The sequence below is a fragment of the Perognathus longimembris genome, chromosome 3, assembly GCF_023159225.1.
Source record: "Perognathus longimembris pacificus isolate PPM17 chromosome 3, ASM2315922v1, whole genome shotgun sequence".
Classification (NCBI taxonomy): domain Eukaryota; kingdom Metazoa; phylum Chordata; class Mammalia; order Rodentia; family Heteromyidae; genus Perognathus; species Perognathus longimembris.
In genome coordinates this window covers 96,180,367-96,202,883 of record NC_063163.1, presented here as the reverse complement: position 1 = coordinate 96,202,883, position 22,517 = coordinate 96,180,367, and the positions used below count along the sequence as shown (strand labels likewise).

The following is a 22,517-nucleotide window of genomic DNA, read 5'->3' as shown; positions in this document are numbered from 1 at the left end:
TAGGGCCCTTTCCCCATAGGGCCTTCTCCACTGTGTTGGAGCCAGCCTGCCTGGCCTCCAGGTGGGGCTTCTCCATCCATGCCACACCCTCTCTGCTGCTCAAGAAAATGGCAGGTAAAGACATCCACTAGAGTTGAGGCTCTCGGCTGTTCAATAGCGATTTATTGACCTTGCAGACTTTCCAAATGGGCCACTGCCCACTGTGGGACACAAGAGTGCATGGGTTGGACCTTGGCAGAAGGGGAATCCTGCAGGTCCAAGGTCAGGACAGCCAGCAGAGGTGGGGGCCCAGAGTTGGCTCATGAAAAGGCAGTTTGTTGACAGTTCCTAATGGTCCTGGTACACAACAGATTCCACCCGCACCTCACAGCCTGCTTCTGAGCAGGGAGTTCCAGGGCTGCAGGTACTGTCTCCAGTGGGTCTCAAAGACACAGATCCTGTGACGGTGGGTGGCACCTGTGGTGACAGACTGAGGACCACCCCAGGGCTACCCAAATCCCTTCCTAGGCTTAGATCCCTGGGAGATCAAACATGGCGTAAGGTATGGTAGCGGCCCAGGAGGCAATGGCAGCTAGGCTGGGCGGTACAAGCGGCTGCCAGTAAAGAGCCTCCGCTTCAGCTCCTGCCAGAGCAGCTGCTGCTCCCGCTGGGCACCCTTCATGATACCGCTGTTCTCCAAGGCTCGGCGAGACAGGTAGGGCAGTACCTCCATCACAGGGCCATAGGGTACATACTTGTACACAGAGAAGCCTGCCTGGCCTGCACACAGGATGGATGTGGCTATGAGTCCTCCCCCTCCCCCCACCAGGGCACTCCTACCTCCCCCCCTCCCCCAGCCCAGGAGACCTGGCTCACCCAGTGGGAAGCTGATTTGGTCACACATGCCCAGAAGCTGTCCAAAATACACCTGGCGGTCAGCAGGATGCAGGCCTAGTTCCTCCATCCTGTGAAAGGGGGAGCCCAGTCAGGTGAGGGCTGATCTCGGGACACTGCCCCCAAGCAGTTCAGAGTCCCCATCTTAGCTATGACCTCCAGTGCTTCATTCAGCCTGACCTCACCACCCTACACTCCAGCTGCGTCTCCTGAGAGCTGGGACAACCAGATCTTTCAGCAGGACTTGCCTGTACTTCTCCTAGGCCTGGACTCATGGCCAGCAGACCTCCCCCTTTCCACTTTTCCTTGCCCTGTATTACTGCCCCTCCCACACCTTTACCTCCCTCCTGATCTTGAAAGGCTTGCTCCTGGCCTAGGGAATCTCCAGGGCCCTCCACCCACCCCTCCTTCGGTCCTCTAGGGCTTTTCTCTGATTGATGTTCTTGCTTCCACTCTCATCTTCCCCTCACTGGCAACTCCTCTACCCCATCTGCACAGCTGCCCCATCCCACGCGCAGCCACCAGCAGCCTGAACCAAGAGGTGCTGCAAGTGTCAAATACACATGGTGTTTTGAAGATTTACTAAAAAAAAATAGTGCAAGAAAAGTTGGTTTTGTTTCGTTTTTATGATGCTGAGGGTTGAACTCAGGGCCTTGTGCATGCTAGACCAAGAACTCTACCATTAAGTGCCACCTCCAGCCCTAAAATATTTTCTTGAAGTGAACCCTATCTTTGTCTTTTAACCTGGCTAGAAAACTTAAAAATACAGCAGTGGGGCTGGGAATATGGCCTAGTGGTAAGAGAGCTTGCCTTGTATACATGAAGCCCTGGGTTTGATTCCCCAGCACCACATATATAGAAAACAGCCAGAAGTGGTGCTGTGGCTCAAGTGGCAGAGTGCTAGCCTTGAGCAAAAGGAAGCCAGGGGGCTGGGGATATAGCCTAGTGGCAAGAGTGCCTGCCTCGGATACACGAGGCCCTAGGTTCGATTCCCCAGCACCACATATACAGAAAACGGCCAGAAGTGGCGCTGTGGCTCAAGTGACAGAGTGCTAGCCTTGAGCGGGAAGAAGCCAGGGACAGTGCTCAGGCCCTGAGTCCAAGGCCCAGGACTGGCCAAAAAAAAAAAAAAGGAAGCCAGGGATAATAGTGCTCAGGCCCTGAGTTCAAGGCCCAGGACTGGCAAAAAAAAAAAAAAAAATACAGCAGTGGCTCCCATTGTATATCTCTTAGCATTGTTAGAGGGTGGGTGGGGCCCTCAGCTGTCTGGCAGCCTCTCTTATCTTCATGACACCTCTTGTGGGATCTATCCACTCTTCCCGGGTATAAAACACCTATGTGTTGATGACTGCTATGCTTTCCCCCAAGTCTAGGGGTCCAGACTTAGCACCTGTGCTCTAGGCACCCCTTGGGCATGACCAGTCGAGGCCTCCTCTCCCCACCATATTCCCAGCACCATCTCAGGGTCCCCAGAGAACCCAGGATGACCTAGGTGGCTTGTACCACAGGTCCTTCTCTTTCCTGGGGCTGAGTTCCAATGTGAAGTCTCAGGTGACAATATGTGCAGGGAGGGCCCCTGCCCACTCCCCTGATGGTGTCTCCTGCCTCCGGTACAATTGTAGTCAGGGTCAAAAGGGGCACTGCGGTGATGTCCAACTGTGAACACACCACCTCCACTGGCCAGCCCTGCCGTTCCACCGCTCCTTTAGGAAGTCCCACCGTGTATCTGGATATTGGACATGAACTTGGAACTCCACAGCCCCTCTGGGCCCCACTGGGCCTGCCTCCTAGGAGGGTGAAGGCCTCTGCCCAGGCTCCACCAGGCATCTGATGGGTCCAAACTCTGGGAAGATGCATAAGAAGAGGAGGAAGGGGAAATGAGAGCCCTGTGCTGTTGGGGCTGAGGCGTGAACTATGGAACGATGAGGAAAGTAATGGAGTGTGAAGAAATTTACTACACCTTATTTCTCTGCTTGACTTATTCAAATTCTACAAGTTGTGCTCCATAGGATAAGCAGAAAACAGACTATATTAAATATCAAGTGTGGTTTAAAGTGTTCAGGTAAGCTGTTTATAGGTGAGGTGGCCCCTGGGAGAAGCCTCCTGAAGGGCACCCAGACTTAACCGGCTGGACTTTGTGATGAGCTAGTTAAATCACCTCACAAAATTTAATTTTGAATAGTTTCAAAACTTTAGTGAGTTGGTGGAGGTTTTGTTTGTTTATGTCAGCAATTAAAAGACTCAAGGCCTGGACGCTGTGTCCCTGAGTTTTTTGTTGTTGTTTCCTTGTTTTCTTTTTTTGCTCAAGGCTAGCACTCTACCACTTTGAGCCACAGTGCCACTTCCAGTTTTCTGGTGGTTAACTGGAGATAAGAGTCTGAAGGACTTTCCTGCATGGGCTGGCTTCAAACCCTGGTCCTCAGTCTCAGCCTCCTGAGTAGCTAGGATTACAGGCGTCAACCACTGGCGCCCCACAGTTGGGTATTCATTTTAAACACTAAAGTTACCACAAATTACCTTCTTGTTCTTGCAAGGCAGTATTAAAAATGCAGTCTGGGCCTGGAGCCCACAGGGTGCTAAACGTTGTACCAGCTCATTCCAATGGCACCTGGCGGGTCTCCATGAGTTCCTTGAGCCTTGGGCCACCACCACCAACTCACCCCACCACGGAGACCCTGACAGCAGGGGGCGGGCAGCGCTTACCTCTGCAGGGTGAAGCGCACTGTGTCTTCATTGTGTGAGGCCACCATCACCTCAGCCTTGCCATTGTGCTTCAGCTCCTCCAGAATGTAGTTGAGGCACCTGGAGGGAGTGCCACATGAGGCTGGCCCCACATCTGAACGGCCCACCTGTGTCCCTCATTGTGCCCCTACTAGCAAAGGGGGTTCCCACTGAAGGCCCAGAGCTATCCAGCAGAATGGCCCCCACAGTCAGGAGAAACAAGGACAGCACCTAGCACTCCTCAACACCTTGAGAACACAAAGTACTAACAACCAGGAAAATGACCCACAGCTTGGATGAGACAGTTCCCAGAGAACAAGCTGGGCACGATGCCCCCTCATCAGTCACTCCACACTGGTGAGGTGAGGACCCCCTGCTGGCTGCCTGGGCCTGCAGCTTTGCTTCTGGAAAGGGGCCCTACAGTGCAGTCCTGACTCTTTGAGGAAATAAAGAGGGTCCCTCGAGGCTTTGGGGGAGGGGTTGGGAACCCCTGTACACCAGGGAGAAGCAGTGGCACCGCCATCGTACAGCCAGGACAACAGGCACACACAGATTCTGACCCAGCAATCTCATTTCTAGGCTCACACGTACAATCTCTGACGGCCTGAGTGGCTAATGAGGGACAGGATGGTCACTGAATCCTACTGTAAGAACAGGAAAGACCATAGAGCCTGGACACATAACCTTGGGTGTCCCATGCTAGCTCCGCTCACACAGGAGATGGAAGGCTGAATGAAAAAGCAATGGGCAAAGGACAGGGTGTACAGTATAAAACACCCATAGGGCCGATGTGCCTGGCACTGTACGTATGTACCCAGTGGGCTCCTAGAAAAGGGTGCTGCCAGGAAAGGGATATGAGGCGAGCAAGGAGACACCAGGGCCCGCCTGCCCCTTTGAATTCATCACAAGCACACACAACCTCTGAGATGGTGTACCTCAAAGATCCCTGAACTAAACAGCAAACAGCAGAGCACAGCTGCTGCCCATCTGCTGTGTGGACTGGCCAGCAGCCAGGGGTACAGGGGAGGCCAGGTGCTTAGAGCACATCAAAGGAGCCAGCTGGGGGAAACTGAGGCCAATTGCGTGGTTGTTCTTTGTTTTGTCAGTCATGGGGCTTGAACTCTGAGCCTGGGCACTGTCCCTGAGTTCTTCAGCTCAAGGCTAGCACTCTACCACTTTGAGCCACAGCACCACTTCTCCATTTCTGGTGGTAAACTGGAGATAAGAATCTCAAGGATTTTCCTACCGGGGCTAGCTTAGAACCACAATCCTCAGATCTCAGCCTCCTTAGTGGCTAGAATTACAGGCGTGAGCCACTGGTACCTGGCCCAATTCTGTGTTTAAAAGGAATCATCTTTAATGTTTTTAAAAAGGTGACATAAAATTAAGAGGAAATATGACCTGTGTCCTCAGGACACACATCTCCCACTCCCTACCACTGTGGCTTCAGGAAGAATGGGGTCCGTACAACACCAGTGTCTCATGAAGTAGAAACACAGGATGGCCAGCTCACCTGTGGTACATGGCGTTGGTGGCTTCATATGTAGGATTGATGGGATCCTCATAGCCAATCTCTGCTGCACGGGCACGTTCCTGGGCCATATAGGCACCACGTACCAGCTTGGCCCCAAAACACCAGCCCTCACGGCGAGCCAGCTCCACGTCCAGGGTTACATTGTCATAGGCATCCTGCAGGAGATGTGAGCAGAAAGAAATTGCCATCCTTCAAGCTGGAGGCAAGTCAGGTGGCCTCTAAGAAAGCTCTTGTTTTGTTCCTGCCCCCACACTTGTCTAAATCCTGTGGCCCAGAAGAGGGCCTTGCTTCCTACTCTGAGCCAGTCACCCTTGCCTTGGCCTGCCCTGGAGGGCCAGGCACGGCTGCTGGGTCAGGGCCTCTTTCCTGAGATCAGTGGCCTGCTCCCTCTTCTTCCTGTCCTACCCGCCCAGTACCTGCTCAGGACAGGGTCAGGTGTGTGTGGTAGGGGGCAGAAGAGGACCCTGGACCCCCACTGCCCAGCAGATGGCCTGCAGTCAAGCCTGGAGGCCAGAGGGCAGGCCGTACCTTGAGGTAGCACTGATAGGTGTTGAAGATGAGTGGCTTGTCCATGTTGAACCTGCGCTGCATTTCCAGGGTCAGGCGGCTGATGGCTGGCTGGAAGTAGGACTGTTCGGCATCCACCATTAGCCGCACTCCCATCTCTGTGGCTTTCTGAAAGGTGCAGGAGAGAGTTTGTGGCTCCAGTGACATAGGAGTCCACCCCCTGGGCAAGTCCCAGGGTCCTTGCCATATGGCCCCCACCCCACACAGGGTGGTTCACACCTTAGCCAGCACATCTATCCGCTGCAACATCCTCGTCATCTGCTGCTCCTCCTCCTCAGTGAACCCTGACAGCAGGGGCTCCAACTGCCCTGTCTGAAAGCATAGCATGCAGTTAGGCCACGCACAGCAAGGCTAGGTGACCCTCAGCCCACTGGTGATACTCTGCCAGCATCCTAGGACCAAGGTCTCTTCCCTTCTAGGGTCAGTGCTTTCTAGACACAGTGACATGGTACCCTGGAACATTGAGGTCAGTCCACCTCCTTGTGCTGTGCGGGCTTAACAGCAGCAGAAGGGAGCTCAGTGCTTATGCCAGCAGCCCCAGGCCTGAGCTGAGTCTGATCCCAAGCTGCTTGCTTCCACAGCCTCCCTTGGGGGTCTCAGAAGGGCTGAGATAGAAACAGGGCTGGGACTCTGGGCAAGAACTGTGGGGCGGCTGCTGCTACAAACTGATAGTCAAGATGGTGGGCTAGGCAGATGGGCAGTTGGACTGGTGCCGAGAGTTGAAACTTCATGGTGTCAAGAAGGCCCATAGGGAGCTGGGAATATGGCCTAGTGGTAGAGGGCTTGCCTTATATACATGAAGCCCTGGATTCAATTCCTCAGCACCACATAAACAGAAAAAGCCGGAAGTGGCGCTGTGGCTCAAGTAGCAGAGTGCTAGCCTTGAGCAAAAAGAAGCCACAGACAGTGCTCAGGCCCTGAGCATTCAAGCCCTATGACTGGCAAAATAAATGAATGTCCACAAAGTGCTGGGCTAGGGCCTCTCACATCCCTGATGGCATGGCCCAGGATGCTCCTCGGGTGCCAAGATGAGCCTGTCCCCCCAAAAGTCTTGTCCCACAGGACATAACCATGTTATTCCCGGCCACACGTGTGCTTACATCTAGTAGCTGGCGACCCTGGAGCAGAGCTGCCTCCAGGTCAGTGGCTCAAGTGTTGGGAGCTGGGCCCTTCATTGGCCAGGGCAGGAATTATCACAAAAGAGGGGTCTGCAGGATGTTTTCCCCATGTGTCTTCTGTTCCCGATCCTATCCCACCAAAGGTGCAACAAGGTGGGACAAGCAGTCCCACTCATCCCCTGGCAACTCACTTTGAGCCAACCAACTGAACATGCCAGAATTAACACTGGCGTTGGAGGCCAATCTGCCTGGCCCTCACTTAAGGGGATACTCGCCCTTAGAAAAGCTTTCATGTTGTGAGTGGGGGGACCTCTGTGACTACCTAGCCTAGCTACCTTGAGTAAAAATACACAGAGGACCCAAAAGAGAACTACCCAGCTGAGCTCTATCAATAGAACCACAGGAGTAAATAGAATGACTCTTGTTAGCCAGGCATCAGTGGCTCATGCTTGTAATCCTGGTTTCTCAGATTTGAGGACCCAGGTTCAAAGCCAGCCTGAGCAAGAACACCAGTGAGACTCTTATCTCCAATTAGAAGGCTGGAATTAGACCTGTGGCTCAAGTGGTAGAACCACCAGCCTTGAGTGAAAAAGCTAAAGGACTGTGCCTAGGTCCTAGCCCCAGTACTACCACCAAAAAATTTTTTTCTTTTTTAAATTAAGTCCCATGGGGCTGGGAATATGGCCTAGTGGCAAGAGAGCTTGCCTCGTATACATGAAGCCCTGTGTTCAATTCCCCAGCACCACATACATAGAAAATGGCCAGAAGGGCTTAGGTGGCAGAGTGCTAGCCTTGAGCAGGAAGAAGCCAGGGACAGTGCTCAGGCCCTGAGTCCAAGGCCCAGGACTGGCAAAAAAAAAAAAAAAAAAAATATATATATATATATATATATATTAAATTAAGTCCCATGATTGGCAGCAGGAGACACATAATCGTGAGCTAAATTCTCTTCTCAGCCCTGTACTATACTGAGCCAAGGCCCAACGAAGGGGAGTGCTACCTGCGTGTTGGGGACCACCAGGTGCTTGGAGAGCCGGGTCTTGCTGTCGATGAGGCCGTTCCAGTCCAGCAGGTCCACAGTGCTAAGGAACCAGGTGAGTGAGCAGAGTCAGCAACAAGCAACTTCCTGGCCCCGCCATGTAGCTTCACCCACAGGTACGAAGGTTGCCAAAGGAGTGTCAGATACAAGCCAGCCCATTCCTCCGAAGAATGCTCGCAAACCCAGCCACCACCAAACCCACCTTTCACCTTAAAAAATAAAACGTAGCTGGGTGCTGGTGGCTCCCACCTGTAATCCTAACCACTCAGGAGGCTGAGATCTGAGGATCAAGGTTCCAAGCCAGCCAGGACAGGAAAGTCTGTGAAACTCTTAGCTCCAATTAACTAGCAAAACCCCCAGCAGTGGACATGTTACTCAAGCAGTCTTGAGTGAAAAAGCCAAGCAAGGTTGCATGTCCCTGAGTTCGAGCCCCATCACTGGCACATATATATATTAAAAAAAAGAAATGGGCTGGGGATATAGCCTAGTGGCAAGAGTGCCTGCCTCGGATACACGAGGCCCTAGGTTCGATTCCCCAGACCACATATACAGAAAACGGCCAGAAGCAGCGCTGTGGCTCAAGTGGAAGAGTGCTAGCCTTGAGCGGGAAGAAGCCAGGGACAGTGCTCAGGCCCTGAGTCCAAGGCCCAGGACTGGCAAAAAAAAAAAAAAGAAAGAAAGAAAGAAGAAAAAAAAACCTTGTTCTTCATATAAAAAAAAAAACCAACATGAACATTCTTGCACTGGAGAGGCAGCTATAATAATGTGAGTATGAATGCCAAGGCTTTCTCTCAAGGAGGACTGTGTATGTCACCCTCACTCTGAGACCAAATTATTGTGTAAGAAGCCCCATGTCCATGCTTCCCAGACCCAATGCCTCCCAGATCCCCATCAACCCCTGCTCAGTATCTCTCAAGGCACCATCACAACCATGCCCATTTTATCCAGGGAGGAGACTAGGATTAAAAGAAGCCACTAGAGCTCGGCTGGAACCATGGCTACCTCTGGGGCTCAGCTCTTACCCAGACACTCCCAAGGTCTCCGGTGTGAACCAATCCTCAATCTCAGCCCTAGACGCGATGCCCATCTTTGCCACGCTTTCCTTGAGAAGTGAGAAGAAGGTAGAGTCAGCGTCGTTGCCTCCAGGCTGTGATCAGTGCACCGGTTTGTGGTGCTGTTTTACTTTTATTACATCATTAGTGTTCCTGCTTCATGGATGAGCCTGTTTCTGCCCTGCAGCTCCTCACCTCCTGCTGGCAGTTCCTGTTCTTGTTAGTGGATTGGACACTCGGTTCCCAGCCAGTGGCACTATTTTTGGAGGCCGTAAAAACTTTTGGAGGTGGGGCTTAGCTGGAGGAAGTTGGTCATTGACAGCAGGCTTTTAAAGCAGACTACCTGTCCCCATCCTTACTTGCTCTTTGCTTCCTGTCTGCCATGCTTCTCCACCAAACCCTCACTGCCACAATGGACTGAATCCTTTTAAGTCTGTCATGGATTTGGTCCCAGTGACGAGAAAATTAACACAATTGAGGTGTGGGGCCCACCCAGAGCCCTTCCTCCAGTAGGACCATCTTTTCCCTCTCCCTCCCCCTCCCTCTCCCCCCCTCCCCCCTCCCCCTCCCCCTCCCCTCCTCCTCCTCCTCCGACCCTAGATGCAGCAGAGTGGGCCACATCCCAGGAAAGCCTCCAGGAGCTCATCCTGGACCACTGTCCGATCTATTCCATCTGGACAAGGCTCCCCATCCCCCCTGGGGCTAGTCATACCCACAGGGAAGGGGCAAGAGCTGCCTTACCTGCAGTGCCGCCACCTCCAGCTTGGTGTCCATGGCAGTGCGCCCCGCCTGACCTTGCTCTGCGGCCATTTGGTGAAAGAACCGTCTCCACTTGGTCAGCACATCTGAAAACTGCAGCTGGAAACACCAGCAGGAGACCACAGTCTGTAGCGCATGCCCAGTTCCCACAGAGATCATACTGCTTCCAGGGACCCTGATGACGAACCCTGTACCCACATCTCACCCCTGTGACTCCAGCTTATAGCTTCTTAAGTATGGGCACCTCTGCTGTCATTCAAGGCTCACAAAAAAACCAAGGTCTTACAAAGCTTCTGCAGATGGAAGGTGCCAGTACTTACCAGAAACTGAGGTCTCCCCAGTGCAGTGAGCTTAATGGCTGAGAAGCCGTCATCACTGGCCCCACCTGTCAGAAGCCAAAGGAAGAGCCATGGGGCAGGGGGACCCTGATGAGGTGGACGGTTAGTGCGATGGGGAGACCACTTGCTCCCTGCCATTCCCTGCTCCCTAAAGTTGGTCCTGCAGCCAGGTGCCTAACCACCCTTACCTATGACTGTTCCTGAGACTTTGCCATAGAGGTAGGAAGTGGTGATTAGACAACATTTGTGTTTGCTTGGTGCAGGAAGACAGCAGGAGAAGCAGCCAGTGAGACCTGGGCAGCCCTGATGGCCTCCCTGTCTGCCTCTCTACACTGTCAGCATTGCAGGCTGTCTGTACGTCGGTCATAGGATGCTGAGAGGCCAAGAGCAGAGCATGGACACAACAGGTGTCCGTCCATGCTAATGGGCCCCTCCCCTTATGTTTTCTTGCAAGGTGGGCAGGGGACACACAGATGCCCCTCGCCAAAAGGACTGGCTTAGTATTAGGGACATTTCCAGCTCATTAGGCAGCTTCCTCCAAGCACCACACGTGCCCTGAACCCTTAAGATGTTCAGAAGGTGTGGGACCCGCTGCCACTGATAGCAGGGCTGCGGGCCCCTAAGCTTGGGGATTCCAGACCTCCACATCTGGGTACCATGCCCAGAAGAACAGGAACAGAGTGAACAGGAAAGGGGTGGGGGGCAGAGTCCTTCCAGGAGGCAGCCAGGACCCTCAGGAAGGGGACACCTTTCACCCCTAGCCTCCTGCACCCACCAGCATGACCAGATTGGGGCCTGGCGAGAGCACAGCCAGCAAAGGGGAGGCCCCACCTGAAGCCTCGATGCAGCGTAAGAAGTTCTCCATGTGGCTGTCACACTTGGCTTCATTGGCGTAGAAATAGGTGCGGGCACTGATGACACCATCCCTGCGGTCTCCGAAGGCGCGGTGGGCCTGGTATTGCTTCTCCCTCTTATTGGTGCCTAGAAAGATGAACACATTGCCTGAGCACAGACACCAGCTCTGCTTGGAGCTATAGCTGCAACCTCCAACTCTTGGCATATATGAGCTAACATCCTAGGGCTCTAGCTCCACCCCAGCCCTACCTGTGCCATACTCCCTGACCCCCAAAGCTGGCCTCTCCTCAAGGACGCTGCCCTGGCTGCCCCTTCCACCTGGCATGCACATTCCCCTAAGCCCCATCCCAGGGTGAACCAGGCCAGAAAGGTCTGCATCGCTGCCACAAAGGTCCGGTTCATGGTTGCCTACTGTGGGCCAGGGAAACTGAGTCCACCTGGGTGGGTTGTGGCAGGCGCTTGCCACTCTCCTCACTGGGGCAGCCTGGCAGAACCAGGCTGGGCACAAGGTCTTCTCCCTTACCCCAAGGCTTGCTCCAGCCCAAACCCAGACATTTGGATGCAGGTGAGGAGAACACCTGTCCCTGAACAGCGGCCTCTTACCACTGCCATCCTTCTCTGCTGCAGAGGTGCATGACCTGCAGAAAGGAGGAAGAAGCAAAGGTCAGGGTTAACATATTACCTGAGCAGCAAGTGACCAGGAAGCAGGCCAGGGAGAGGCAACTGAGGATGAGCCATAGACCTGACCATGAACTTGACAAAGCTGGGGCCAGAACGCACCCCAGCCCCTCCCCAAGCCACAGGCATGACTACCTGGGCTAGGGAGGGCCAGTTGTCTCAGAGGCACCCAGCCCTGAAGATCCTCTAGTTTCTGATGGTTAGGAGCAAGCAGAACTCTTCCGAGACTCTCAGAACAACCCATGATGTGCAGCTCATTCCTGAGAAAAGCTAGTGAGGATGGCATTATTTCTGCCCAGGAAAGATGGCTGCACAGCCAAGTAAAGATGACAGGAATGGAGGTGGGAAGCAGTGTCCAGCAGCAACTTCTCTATATCTAGCTAGGATCTACAGGCTCCTCTGAAGACCACAGTCCCAGCCCCTGGGCCCAGCCTGTTTGTTCGAGGCAGGGGCCTACAGAGGGCTGAGCTCACAGGCCTGCACCACCCCACCCAGTTCCCCACTGCTTCATTCTTGACCCTTCGGTCTTATTTTCAGATTATTTTCTTTCAAAATGAAAACCAGATCTTTTCCCACTCACTGCTACTCATGTGCCTGCTCTTTACATTCCTTCCAATTACACATATTTCCCTGGCTAAGTCCATGTTAAAAGGCCTCCTGGTTCCCCTCATTACTTGAGAATATCCAAATCCTCATCAGGACAGGGCACTAAGGCCAGTTGATGGCCCTCACAGGAAAGGGCAGCGACTTTCCCCCTTGCATCCCTCCATGCATACACAGAGCCAGGGGAGTGATGACAGGTCACAGTTAACTCAGGCACCAGGGGCCTTGCCAATAGTGCCTTATTGAAGTCACTGTTCCTAGAGCGAGTCCTGGCTCACAGAGCCATCTGCCAGGGGGCCTTCCCCTCCACTTGGCTCCTGTCCTAGGTCCCCTATCTGAGGAACTTTGAGCCAGAATATCTAAATTAGCCACCAGCAGCAAAGATGGGTATGAATCTTTGTCACCTGTCCTTGACAAGCAGTCACCCAGGAAGTGCCCCAGAGTACAAGACAAGAAGCCCAGGGTAAAGGCCATAAGCATCTAAGAGCAGGGTAGGCTGGGGGCAGCCCCATGACCAGGTTTTGGCAGGTCTAACTCCAGATTTTCTTTCTTTTTTTTCCCCAGTCCTGGGGTTTGAACTCGGCCTGAGCAGTGTTCTTTTTTGCTCAAGGCTAGCACTCTACCACTTGAGCCACAGCACTACTTCTGGCTTTTTCTATATATGTGGTGCTGAGGAATTGAACCCAGGGTTTCATGTATACAGGACAAGCATTCTACCACTAGGCCATATTCCCAGCCCCTTCTTTTTCCTTTTTAGGGGTGGTATTGTTGCGGGGGAGGGAGGAGTCTCACAATGTAGCCCACATAAGCCTTGAACACTGGACCCTCTTGCCTCAGCTTCCCTAGTGCTAGGATTACAAGTGTGCACCAGGGCTGGGAATATGGCCTAGTGGTAAAGTGCTCGCCTCATATACAAGTGAGCACCACCACACACAACTTCCATCTCCATTTTCAAACCACAGGCACCTAAGAGAAAAATTCTTGTTATGAAACTACCAAGTCCCTGCCCAGCTCTGGGACTGAGGCCTCAGAGCCCATTAATAATTCAAGAGGCAGCCTGTAATAGCTGTAGCCAAGTCCTGGGGCAAAGGGGGAGCTGGGGTGGGGCACCCTCACCTTGAAAACAGCCAATTGCAAGGCAGGGGTTGGGCTCTGCAGGCCAATCAGCTGCAGGCCGGCAAGTTGAGACAAGGACCGGACATTCCGTTCCCGGGACTGTAGGCCTCATGTGACTGCCTTTCCAAATCCCCTCCTGGTAGCCACCTAGGGAGGGGCAGAGCAAACCCCGAGGCCTGAAAGGGTTCACAGCTGGCCAGTACCAAACCCTCCTCTAATTCAGATTCTGCTGCATTCAGAGACAAAGGGCCCAGACTTACAAGAAGACTTGAATGTGCCTGGAGGAGCTTCAAACACCAGTACTTTACAAGGAACAGGCTTCCACTGACCGCCTGTGAATGGGTCAGCACTTTCCCAGGAAGCACAAGACATTCTGTCCAGTTGCCCAGGAGGACACACCAGGGAGACCTGACCCCTACACTCACTACCCAGGGAATGGGGCTGCAGGCTGGCCTGCCACAAAGCTCTTTGTTCAATTCCCTTTGCCATGGATGTCCAGGCAGGAACCCAGCCTGGGAGGCCCCACGTGCTCCAGGCACAGCCTCCTGTAGATTAGGAAACTATTTCAAGGGCTGGGGTCAGGTGAGGGCCAGTTGGCTGGCCCAGCCAAGCCAGTCAGGAATCCTTGGAGAGACTATGGCAGAGTGGGCAGGCAGGGCAGCTTCCTTCCTGTGTAAATGACCAGCGAGCAAGCCACATGTGTGCACAGCTCTGCCCCTTTAGGGTAAAAGCAATTTGAAATTCATGCAGTTTCCTTTTCGTTCTTTTTTTTTTTTTTGCCAGTCCTGTGGCTTGAACTTAGGGCCTGGCACTGTCCCTGAGCTTCTTTTGCTCAAGGATAGCACTCTACTACATGAGCCACAGCGTCACTTCTGGCCTTTTCTGATTATGTGGTACTGAGGAATTAAACCCAGGGCTTCCTGCATGCCAGGCAAGCACTCTACCACTAAGCCACATTTCCAGCTTCTCATGAAGTTTTTATATTACAAAATAGGATCACACTTTTTTTTTTTTTTGAGCTTGAGCTTTTCTTTTTTCTCCAGGCTACGCTCCACCAGTGGCTTTTTGATAGCCAATTTGTGATAAGAGTTTCACAGACTTTCCAGCCTGGGTTGATTTCAAACAGTGATCCTGATATCTCAACCCCTTGAGTAAGGTAGGATTATAGGCATGAGCCAGTGGCTCCCAATTGGTTTTTAGATTTTTCCCCCCCCACTATTCAATGGTACAAAAGCTAGCAAACCAGTGCAAGATAAGATAGTGGGCTGGAAAGGGCTGAGGACCATAGTTTGCAAATCTCAATCTCCACCCTCTTCTGGCCACAAGCACACATTAGGCTTTTTGTGAGAGCTCAGAGCAGTTATCTGCCTGAAACAAACATAGGGAACTTGAAGCACAACTGGGATGCTGGTAATTAAGCTAATGGTTCTCCTAGCCTTGGCCCCCAACAGTCCCAGTACACTTTGAGTTTACCACCAGATGCCCATGCAGCTCTGGAGAGAGAGGGCTTACTCCATCTCCTTGCGTTCTGCCTCCTCGGGGCTCAGATCTTCTTCTACGCCATAGTCCAGGATCGAGCCGACACCAAAGGCCTTGTTGCGCTGGATCAGAGGCCGGATGGATTCCTGGTCCTCACCAGCCACAAACTGCCCATAGAAGGTGATCTTCATTAGCTTGTTGAACATCTTCTGCCCCAGAAATTTCCTGGCGATATGGAGCAGCTGAAAGGCAAGAGAAGCAGCTGACCTGGGCCACTTGGTTTACCTTCCCCAGCAGGGAACTCCTGCTTACAGCACTCTACATATTGTATTCCAGCCACAGCGCCTTGATATGGTCTCCTGTTGGGGTTCAGCTTTGGCCTTGAGGGGGAAGGGCAATGAAGAGTGCTCCCGAGACACCGCCCTTCTCCCAGCCCTGGGGGAATGCAGAAGCAGGCCACAATTCTCTGGGTCCGGAACCAGAAGAACTGGCTTTGCAACCAGCCCCCCAACTTTCTCGCCAGCCCATGTGCTCCCCATTCTCGCGGGCTTTTCGCCCCTGGGGTGGTGCTAAGCAAGTGACGTTAGCTCATGAGGGGGTCCTATGACAAGTTCGCCAGCCTATCGCCAGCTCTCTGATCCACCACCCCTTCTCTCATCGCCCCCTACTATATCAACTGCTAGCCACTCCCTTATTAAATCAGATTTGCTCTTGAAGCGTCTCCGAGATCCGCGTACGCCTGGCTTTCTTCACGGGTAAGGAGGGAGGTAAAGCGATCTCGTACGGCCGCGTGCACCTGAGGTCTTTCCTGAGCCCCCCACTCCACTCTGGCCTTACCTGCGGGTCAGGTGACCAGGGGAGAGGGTGAGAAAGGGAGCGATTAGAATAGAGTAGAGCCTGAACCCCCACGCCAGGGGAGGCGACCCGAGCCCGGCAGTCTCCCCCAGGCCAGACTTGGCCCATTTTGTCTGCTTTCTGGAGGCCAGCCAAAGCAGCTTGCTTCTCTACATACGGCAACCATAAGCCAGTCAGTATCCCGGGTGGAATGGCAGGACCCAGGTGCCACACTTGTGACCCCTCCCCCATCTTTCCTGGCTCCTTGAAGGTATGAGCACCGTATTTCCTCCAGGGGCCCTTGTGCCAGGAGCTGGCTCTTGAGTCAGCCAGGCCACACAGGGGTGCCTGACCCCTGCCTGGTAGGGACGGACCACAGCTGGCTCCTAGGGGACAGCAGTAGCCATTCTTATAACACTCAGTTCTGCTGGGGAGGAAGTGGTTGCAGAGCCATGAACACATAATAAAACTCAAGCCAAGCCTGAGCTCAGATGGAGTTTAGTTTGTCCACCTATGAGGGTCTGTGCCAGGAAGGCCTACCCTGGGGCCAGCAGGGTGTGGTCCAGCACCGACCAGCTGCCTGATGGCTGTATCCCAGAGGAAGACAGCTGCCTAGCAACCACTCAGCCTTCTCTCCTAACTTCCTCTCACACTCTGAAATTTCTATCATTGACATAAGAATATTCACAGAGAGCACTCATTGCTCTCATCTATAATCCTAGCTACTCAGGAGGCTGAGATCTGAGAATCTTGGTGTAGAGCCAGCTCAGGCAGATTATTCTAAAGACAACTCCAAGAATCTTTTTATCTGTAATAGAGTGCCAGCTATGAGTGAAAAAGTAAATTCAAGTGCCTGAGTTCAAGCCCAAGTAGTAGCAAAAGAAAAAAAAAAAAAGAAAAAGAAAGAAAAGAAATCTCATTAAAAGTTAAACAATAGTGGGATGAGGATACAGAAAAAGATTATTTTGATTAAAATATGGTATGTGCATATGCAAAGTACCATGGTGAAACTCTTGGTACAATACACCCTAAAAAATGAATGGCAAGCCTAAAGTAGTTTAAGTGGTAGAGTACTAGCCTTGAGGACAAAAGCTCAAGTGCCCAGTGCCCAGAGTTCAAGCCCCAGGACAAAAAGAATGATAGAAGGGCTGGGAATGTGGCCTAGTGGTAGAGTGCTTGCCTAGCATGCATGAAGCCCTGGGTTGGGTTCCTCAGCAACACATATACAGAAAAAGCCAGAAGTGGGGCTGTGGCTCAAGTGATGAGTGTTAGCCTTGAGCAAAAAGAAGCCAGGGATAGTGCTCAGGCCCTGAGTTCAAGCCCCAGGACTGGCAAAAAAAAAAATGACAGAAGAATAAAAGAGGCTCTATTGGGGGCTTGTGTATCAGAGGAAGGGACAAGGGTGAATGGAGAGGGTGAATATGGTCTAAGTACTTTATTTTTCATGTATAAAACTGGAACAATAGAACCAGTTGAAATTGTCTTAAGAAATGAGTAACCAGCTGGGCACTGGTGGCTCACGCCTGTAATCCTAATTACTCACTAACTGTGACCTGAGGATCACAGTTTGAAGCCAGTCTAGGCAGGAAAGTCCATGACACTCTTATCTCCAATTAACTGGCAAAAAGCCAGAAGTTGGGTTGTGGCTCATGTAGTACCTAGCCTTGAGCTAGGGGATAGCCCCCATGGCCTGAGTTCAAGTCCCAGTAGCAGTATACACCCAAAAAAGAAAAGTCCTATAAAAAATAGAAATTTCTGCCATTGTTCTTCAAATCTCCTGAGATTTAGTATATGTCAGGCACTATTGCAGGAATGGTAAGCAAGTAAAGGGCACAGACGGCAATGATGCTGGAACCAAAAGGAGAGACCACAGGCAAGGAGCAAGGCCACTGGTGGTTTAGGACAGGGAGATAGAAGCAGTTCCTGTGGGCAGAGTCTGGAGGATTTTCTCACTTAGTCCAGGCAAGGTGAAAAGAATGAGGGCTTCCATAGTGGGAAGAGCTAGGCTAGGGGATGGGGGAGGAGGCAGCTAGAGTCCCTTGCAGGCTCAGAAGCACACCTGCCTCCCTGATCGAAGCCCAGATGTCCACAACTCTGCTCTCAGACAGGAAAATCCTAGGGTTTCTCAAACCCTGTTAATAATGAAACCCCTCGTGTAGGGGCAGTATCTCTAGGCTAAGCAAAGGCACTGATGTGTCAAATCCCTTCACTCCCAAACCATTCCTGAGCAGTCTCAAGGAGACTCCTCTTGACCAACACCTGCACTCGTGACCTTGAAGCCCAGGGCTGTTTGGAAATCGCCCTTGCCTGTAGCCTTCCTGAATCATCTGACATTTCTGTGTTTTGCTCTTTTCTCATACGGATTTGAAATAGGAAATGATAGGGCCAACCTCAGAGCTGAGTATGGACCGCTGTGTCTCACCATGCCCAAGCCAGAGCTAGGGAACCTGTGAGACACGAGCAGCCATGATCCTGCCAGGGCAGAGCCCAGGGATAGCTGAAGGAACAGATTTTTCCCAAACTCAGATCACCCAGTGGAAGGCAGGGCTGAGTCAGGGACCTGAAAACCATCGTTCAGGGCTAGGAAAACTCGGATCTCATCCACATTAACTCAGATCTACCTGTCCAGAGCATGCCAAGAGTAAGGATAAGCAACTGTCTGTGACAGACCCTCGATGGGGCCCGCACACTGCATCTAGCTGCGTACCCAGGGGAGGATCTACAGCCAAGCTGTACTGGTCAGTAGTGCTTTATTTACACTGATAGGGACTGGCTGAAAGCTCCCAGAACACCCTGCAGGCTCACCTTTTCCCCAGGGAAGCAGGCTCAGAGGAAATGGCCACTGGAGCTAATCACATGCTTGTCACTTTGGCTAAGAGGGGGTAGGTAGCGGCCACTGAGGCAGGCAGGGCTGGCAAGTTTCAACTGGACTACGCAGCCAAGCAGCCACTTAGAAGCCACCCCGGTGTCACGTCCTGGGGTGGTGCCACCTGTCAGCCCCACCTCTTCTCTCGGTATAGGGCAGCCTTTGAGAATGTACAGACTTGTACTAGTAATACCTATACTCATTTTTACTATAAAAGGCAAACAAGCTAGGGATGGGGCTCAGTGGCTCACACTAGTAATCTCAGCTACCTGGGAGCACAAATCAGGAGGACAGTGGCCCAAGGCCAGTATAAGAAAAAAAAAAAAAAAAGACTAAAACCCATCACTTCAACAAATAGGCTGTTTGTAGTGGTGTGCAACTATAATCCCAGACAAAGGCAGGATGATAGTGGCTTAAGGTGGGCCCTGGGCAAGAACTAAACATCCTATCTGCAAAATAACTAAAGTGGAAAAGGGCTAGTGGCATGACTCAAGTAGCAGATGTCCTGCCTAGCAAGAGTGAGGTCATAAACCCAGTAGCAACAAAGATAAATCCAGACAAGCCAGGCAAGGAATCCCAGCCCTTAGGAAGAAGGTAAAGCAGGAGGACTGGAAGTTCAAGGGCAGCCTAGGCTACGTAGCAAGACCCTGCCTCAATACAAGTCTCAAATTATACTAGGAAGGCAATGACAACAAAGTCAGTTCTCTCTCCTCCACAATCACCTTCCATCCTGTCCCCTCTCCTAAGCTGGCTCACTTACCCAAGCAGGGAAGCTTCAGAGTCTCTCGTGGGAGACTCTGGCTCCTTCTCCAAGCAGCTGCTTTCAGGTAAGTATGGCCCACACTGAGTTCTGACCCAAAGCATTAGCTCCAACCCCGGCTTCTGCAGCCTGACATTGCTCAGAGCAAGCCTCACAATCCCAGCTGCAGCCACACAGGCCAGCAGTGGCGGGAATGATGAAATTCTCCCATAAGCCAGAGAGTGAGGGAAGACTGGCTAGCCAGTCTGGATTCTGGCCAGGGTCCAGCTCCTGCCCCATTCCCTCTGGCACAGGGCACTGAGAACAGCCATACACGTGAAATCAGACAATGATGGCTCTACAGACCCCATAGAAGGGCTTCCTGGGACAGAGGCAGAACAGGAGGGGAGTCTGGAAGAAATCATCTCTGGTGTCCTGCCTCCTCCAGGTCTTCACAGCACCATCCTGAGCTCTAGCACCTGCCCGGGGCAGGCCCCCTAAGGGACAGCGGAGCCAGTGCTTCTCTCCTCTAGCCACCCCCACAGTGCCCTGATCAGCCTGGGGCTGCTATGGTCCATTCACCTCGGAACCAAACCCCGTGCCCCATCCTCTGCCCCCAGCTCTGCTGGCTTCTCTGAAGGATGGCTGGTTTGGGATCTGGGAGGAAAAGCATAGGGCTATGCCGACAGAAATTTCTGAATGGTTTTAAGCCACCTGACCCTCCTGGTCGGCCACAGATAGGCCTGGCTTTTGTACTGCTCATCCCTGAGGAAGCTGGGCTCAGGTCTTGCCCTCCATAGAGACCCTGGAGTGGCCCCTGCTGGAAGCCTCCTGACCCCACTGCAATGTCAATTTTTATGTGCTCCTTGGTCCCATGCCTTCCACCACCTTCACACCTTCACCCCCCACTGCATTCTTTTGCCTCATATGTCCCTTTCTACCTTCCTCCCTCCCTGTATATTCACCTTCTTTTCACACACAGCTTCCCAAAGCCCTACCCACCCCCCACCCCCAAACTCCAGTTAGGCACCTTCTTTCTCCTCACTGCTGCCATCAGTCCTAGGCTCCAAAGCTGAGGGTGAAGTTCCCCAAGGGATTTAGGGCAACTAACTATGCTCAACCATCAGACTCCTGACTTTAAGTACCCTCACCTCCCACTGGTTGTGGACTCTTACTCTGTGTCTTGGTGCCCATGGGCAAAGAATCAGCAATGGAGCCCTCCATGTAATCTCATCTGGGAAACCAACCCACCTACCTACACCAAGAGTCTTTCAGACACTCAGGGCCAACAACTGGACCCTTGAACGGGTTCCCAAGGCACCTTGAAATAGCTGTCATTGCAGATCTTGGTGGCTCCCGCCGGTACATCCTAGCTACTCTCCATGCGAAATCTGAGGATCAGAATTCAAAGCCCAGGAAGGAAAGTCTGTGAGACTCTTATCTCCAATTAACTACCAAAAAGGCCGGAAGTAGAGCTGTGGCTCAAGTTAATAGAGCACTAGCCTTTAACAACAACAAAAAAATCTCAGGGACAGTTCAAGCCCCAGTACCGGCACCAAGAAGGAAAGGAAAAGAAAAGGCAGGAAATAGAAGGAAAGGGAAAAGAAAGGAAGGAGGGAGGGGAATAGGAAAAGAGAAAGAGAAAGGAAGTTAGTCTCTCTGAGAGCTAACTAAAGCATTTTTTTTTTGTTTTGGCTTTTAACTTCCCCAAGGCTCTCATGCTTCTTAGTTACCATGTGTAAGTTTAAAGTTGAGTGTCCAGCAGCCTCCCCCAACTTCCCCTCCACGGGAGTGGCTGGCTGGTCACGGGCTGTGGAATGCTAGGGTCACAGGCTATGCAAGTCCTACAACACTATCCAACTTCCCTAGGAGTAAACTTCAAGTTGCTCTTGAGTTTAAAATCCAGACCGTGACTTTGTATCCTGGCAAGTGATGTATATCTTCAAACGTCAATCTGTGTCTAGTTGGTAGCAGTTAACAAGTAATATACGAGATCTGAGGAAGTGCATGCAGGAAATACCGGTGTCTTTCCGTCTTCCCTGGCTACAGGCCATGCTTGAGTGGCTCCCGTTTTACCCTTGGAAACCCCATACGGCCTCTGCGGACAGGCAGGAGTCCCGCGCGGCGGCTACCCACCCGCTCACCTGTTCGTGGTGCGCCAGCAGCGCCGGCCAAGCGCACAGGCGCAGCACCAGCAGGTTGCGCGCCAGCTCCCAGCTATGCCGGCTGCGGTACGCCTCCTGAGCGTTGCCGAAGTCCACGGCAGGCATCGGCGGCCGCACAGCCTCCGCAGCCCTGCATCCTGGCACGGCCCCCGGGCCCGCGGTGGGCTGCTCGTGGGCGGCCGGGACGGAGGAGAGCCAGGCGAGACGCGGTGCGGTGGCGCGCAGGGAACAGACACGCCTTAGAGCCATGGCGGACCATTCAAGCGCGCGCGGCCGCTTAAATACTCTCCGTCGCCACGCCCCCTCCGGCCCGGAGGCCACGCCCTCATTTCAAAAGCCCTGCCCATCGGGCCTGGCTAGGGAGGAGGTCCCCCCACCTCCCACCCACAGTCCGAATGGGCTTGTGATCCGTGCGGCAGGCCCCGCCCACCTTGCTGCTGCCGGTGCGCACAGCCCCGCCTCCCCAGCCAAGGGTCACAGTCTAGTAGCAGAGACCCGCTTTCCTTGCCTGCTTCCCTTGACGGCCTCCGAACCAGGGACCCGCCCCTGGGGAAGGGGGCCAGACTTGGTGAGGGGGAACTTCGATGGGTCCCGAAGCCCCGCAGGTCAGGGCCATCCCGCGTATACCTGGATTTTTTAAAATTAAATTTTATTGACAAGGTGATGTACAGAGGGGGTACAGTTACACAATAAGGTAGTACATTTCTTATATTTGTTACATCCTCCTTCATTTTTCTTTCCCTTCCCTAGTTCAGATAAGCATATATACAATATCCAGTGTACCGAAATCATACACAGTAACCACATGGGGTATGCCACAGGAAATTCACCTAGAACATTAAACCTAAGGACAACAATAAAAATCCTCCTGTTTCCATCTGTTGGAGTTGATTTTGCTTAGCCTCATCTTATATAGTCATATATGCGTAGCTGTTGAGCTCTTGTGAACCTCTGGTAGGTCTATCCTAGACCTTTTTATGCTTATTCAGTAATTGGTTTTAGAGACATAATGTAAAGTCGCTGATCAAAACATGTAGAAATACCATTTGAAAAGAAGTTTGTTGTTTTACAGACATAATCTCTACTGTGCCTTTGTGTCCTAGGCTTGTCTTGCTCAACATTATTTGTTCAAGATCTGACCATTTCCCTGTGAATGCCAATATTTTATCATTTCTAACCAC

The 22,517-nt window shown here is 52.4% G+C and overlaps 1 protein-coding gene across 1 annotated transcript; it reads right to left on the bottom strand.

Annotated features, from left to right (window-relative positions):
• Positions 1-145: 145 nt before the first annotated feature.
• Positions 146-21,585, bottom strand: Prodh (proline dehydrogenase 1). Its single transcript, XM_048343499.1, has 14 exons — positions 21,316-21,585; positions 14,766-14,974; positions 11,460-11,494; positions 10,833-10,982; positions 9,984-10,048; positions 9,646-9,762; positions 8,875-8,954; positions 7,814-7,895; positions 5,915-6,007; positions 5,657-5,803; positions 5,108-5,283; positions 3,577-3,675; positions 856-944; positions 146-759 (listed from the first exon to the last, which is right to left on the bottom strand). Exons 1-14 carry the CDS (start codon positions 21,583-21,585, stop codon positions 572-574), a joined length of 1,800 nt encoding a protein of 599 aa, XP_048199456.1. The 3' UTR covers positions 146-571.
• Between the last annotated feature and the right edge of the window lie 932 nt (positions 21,586-22,517).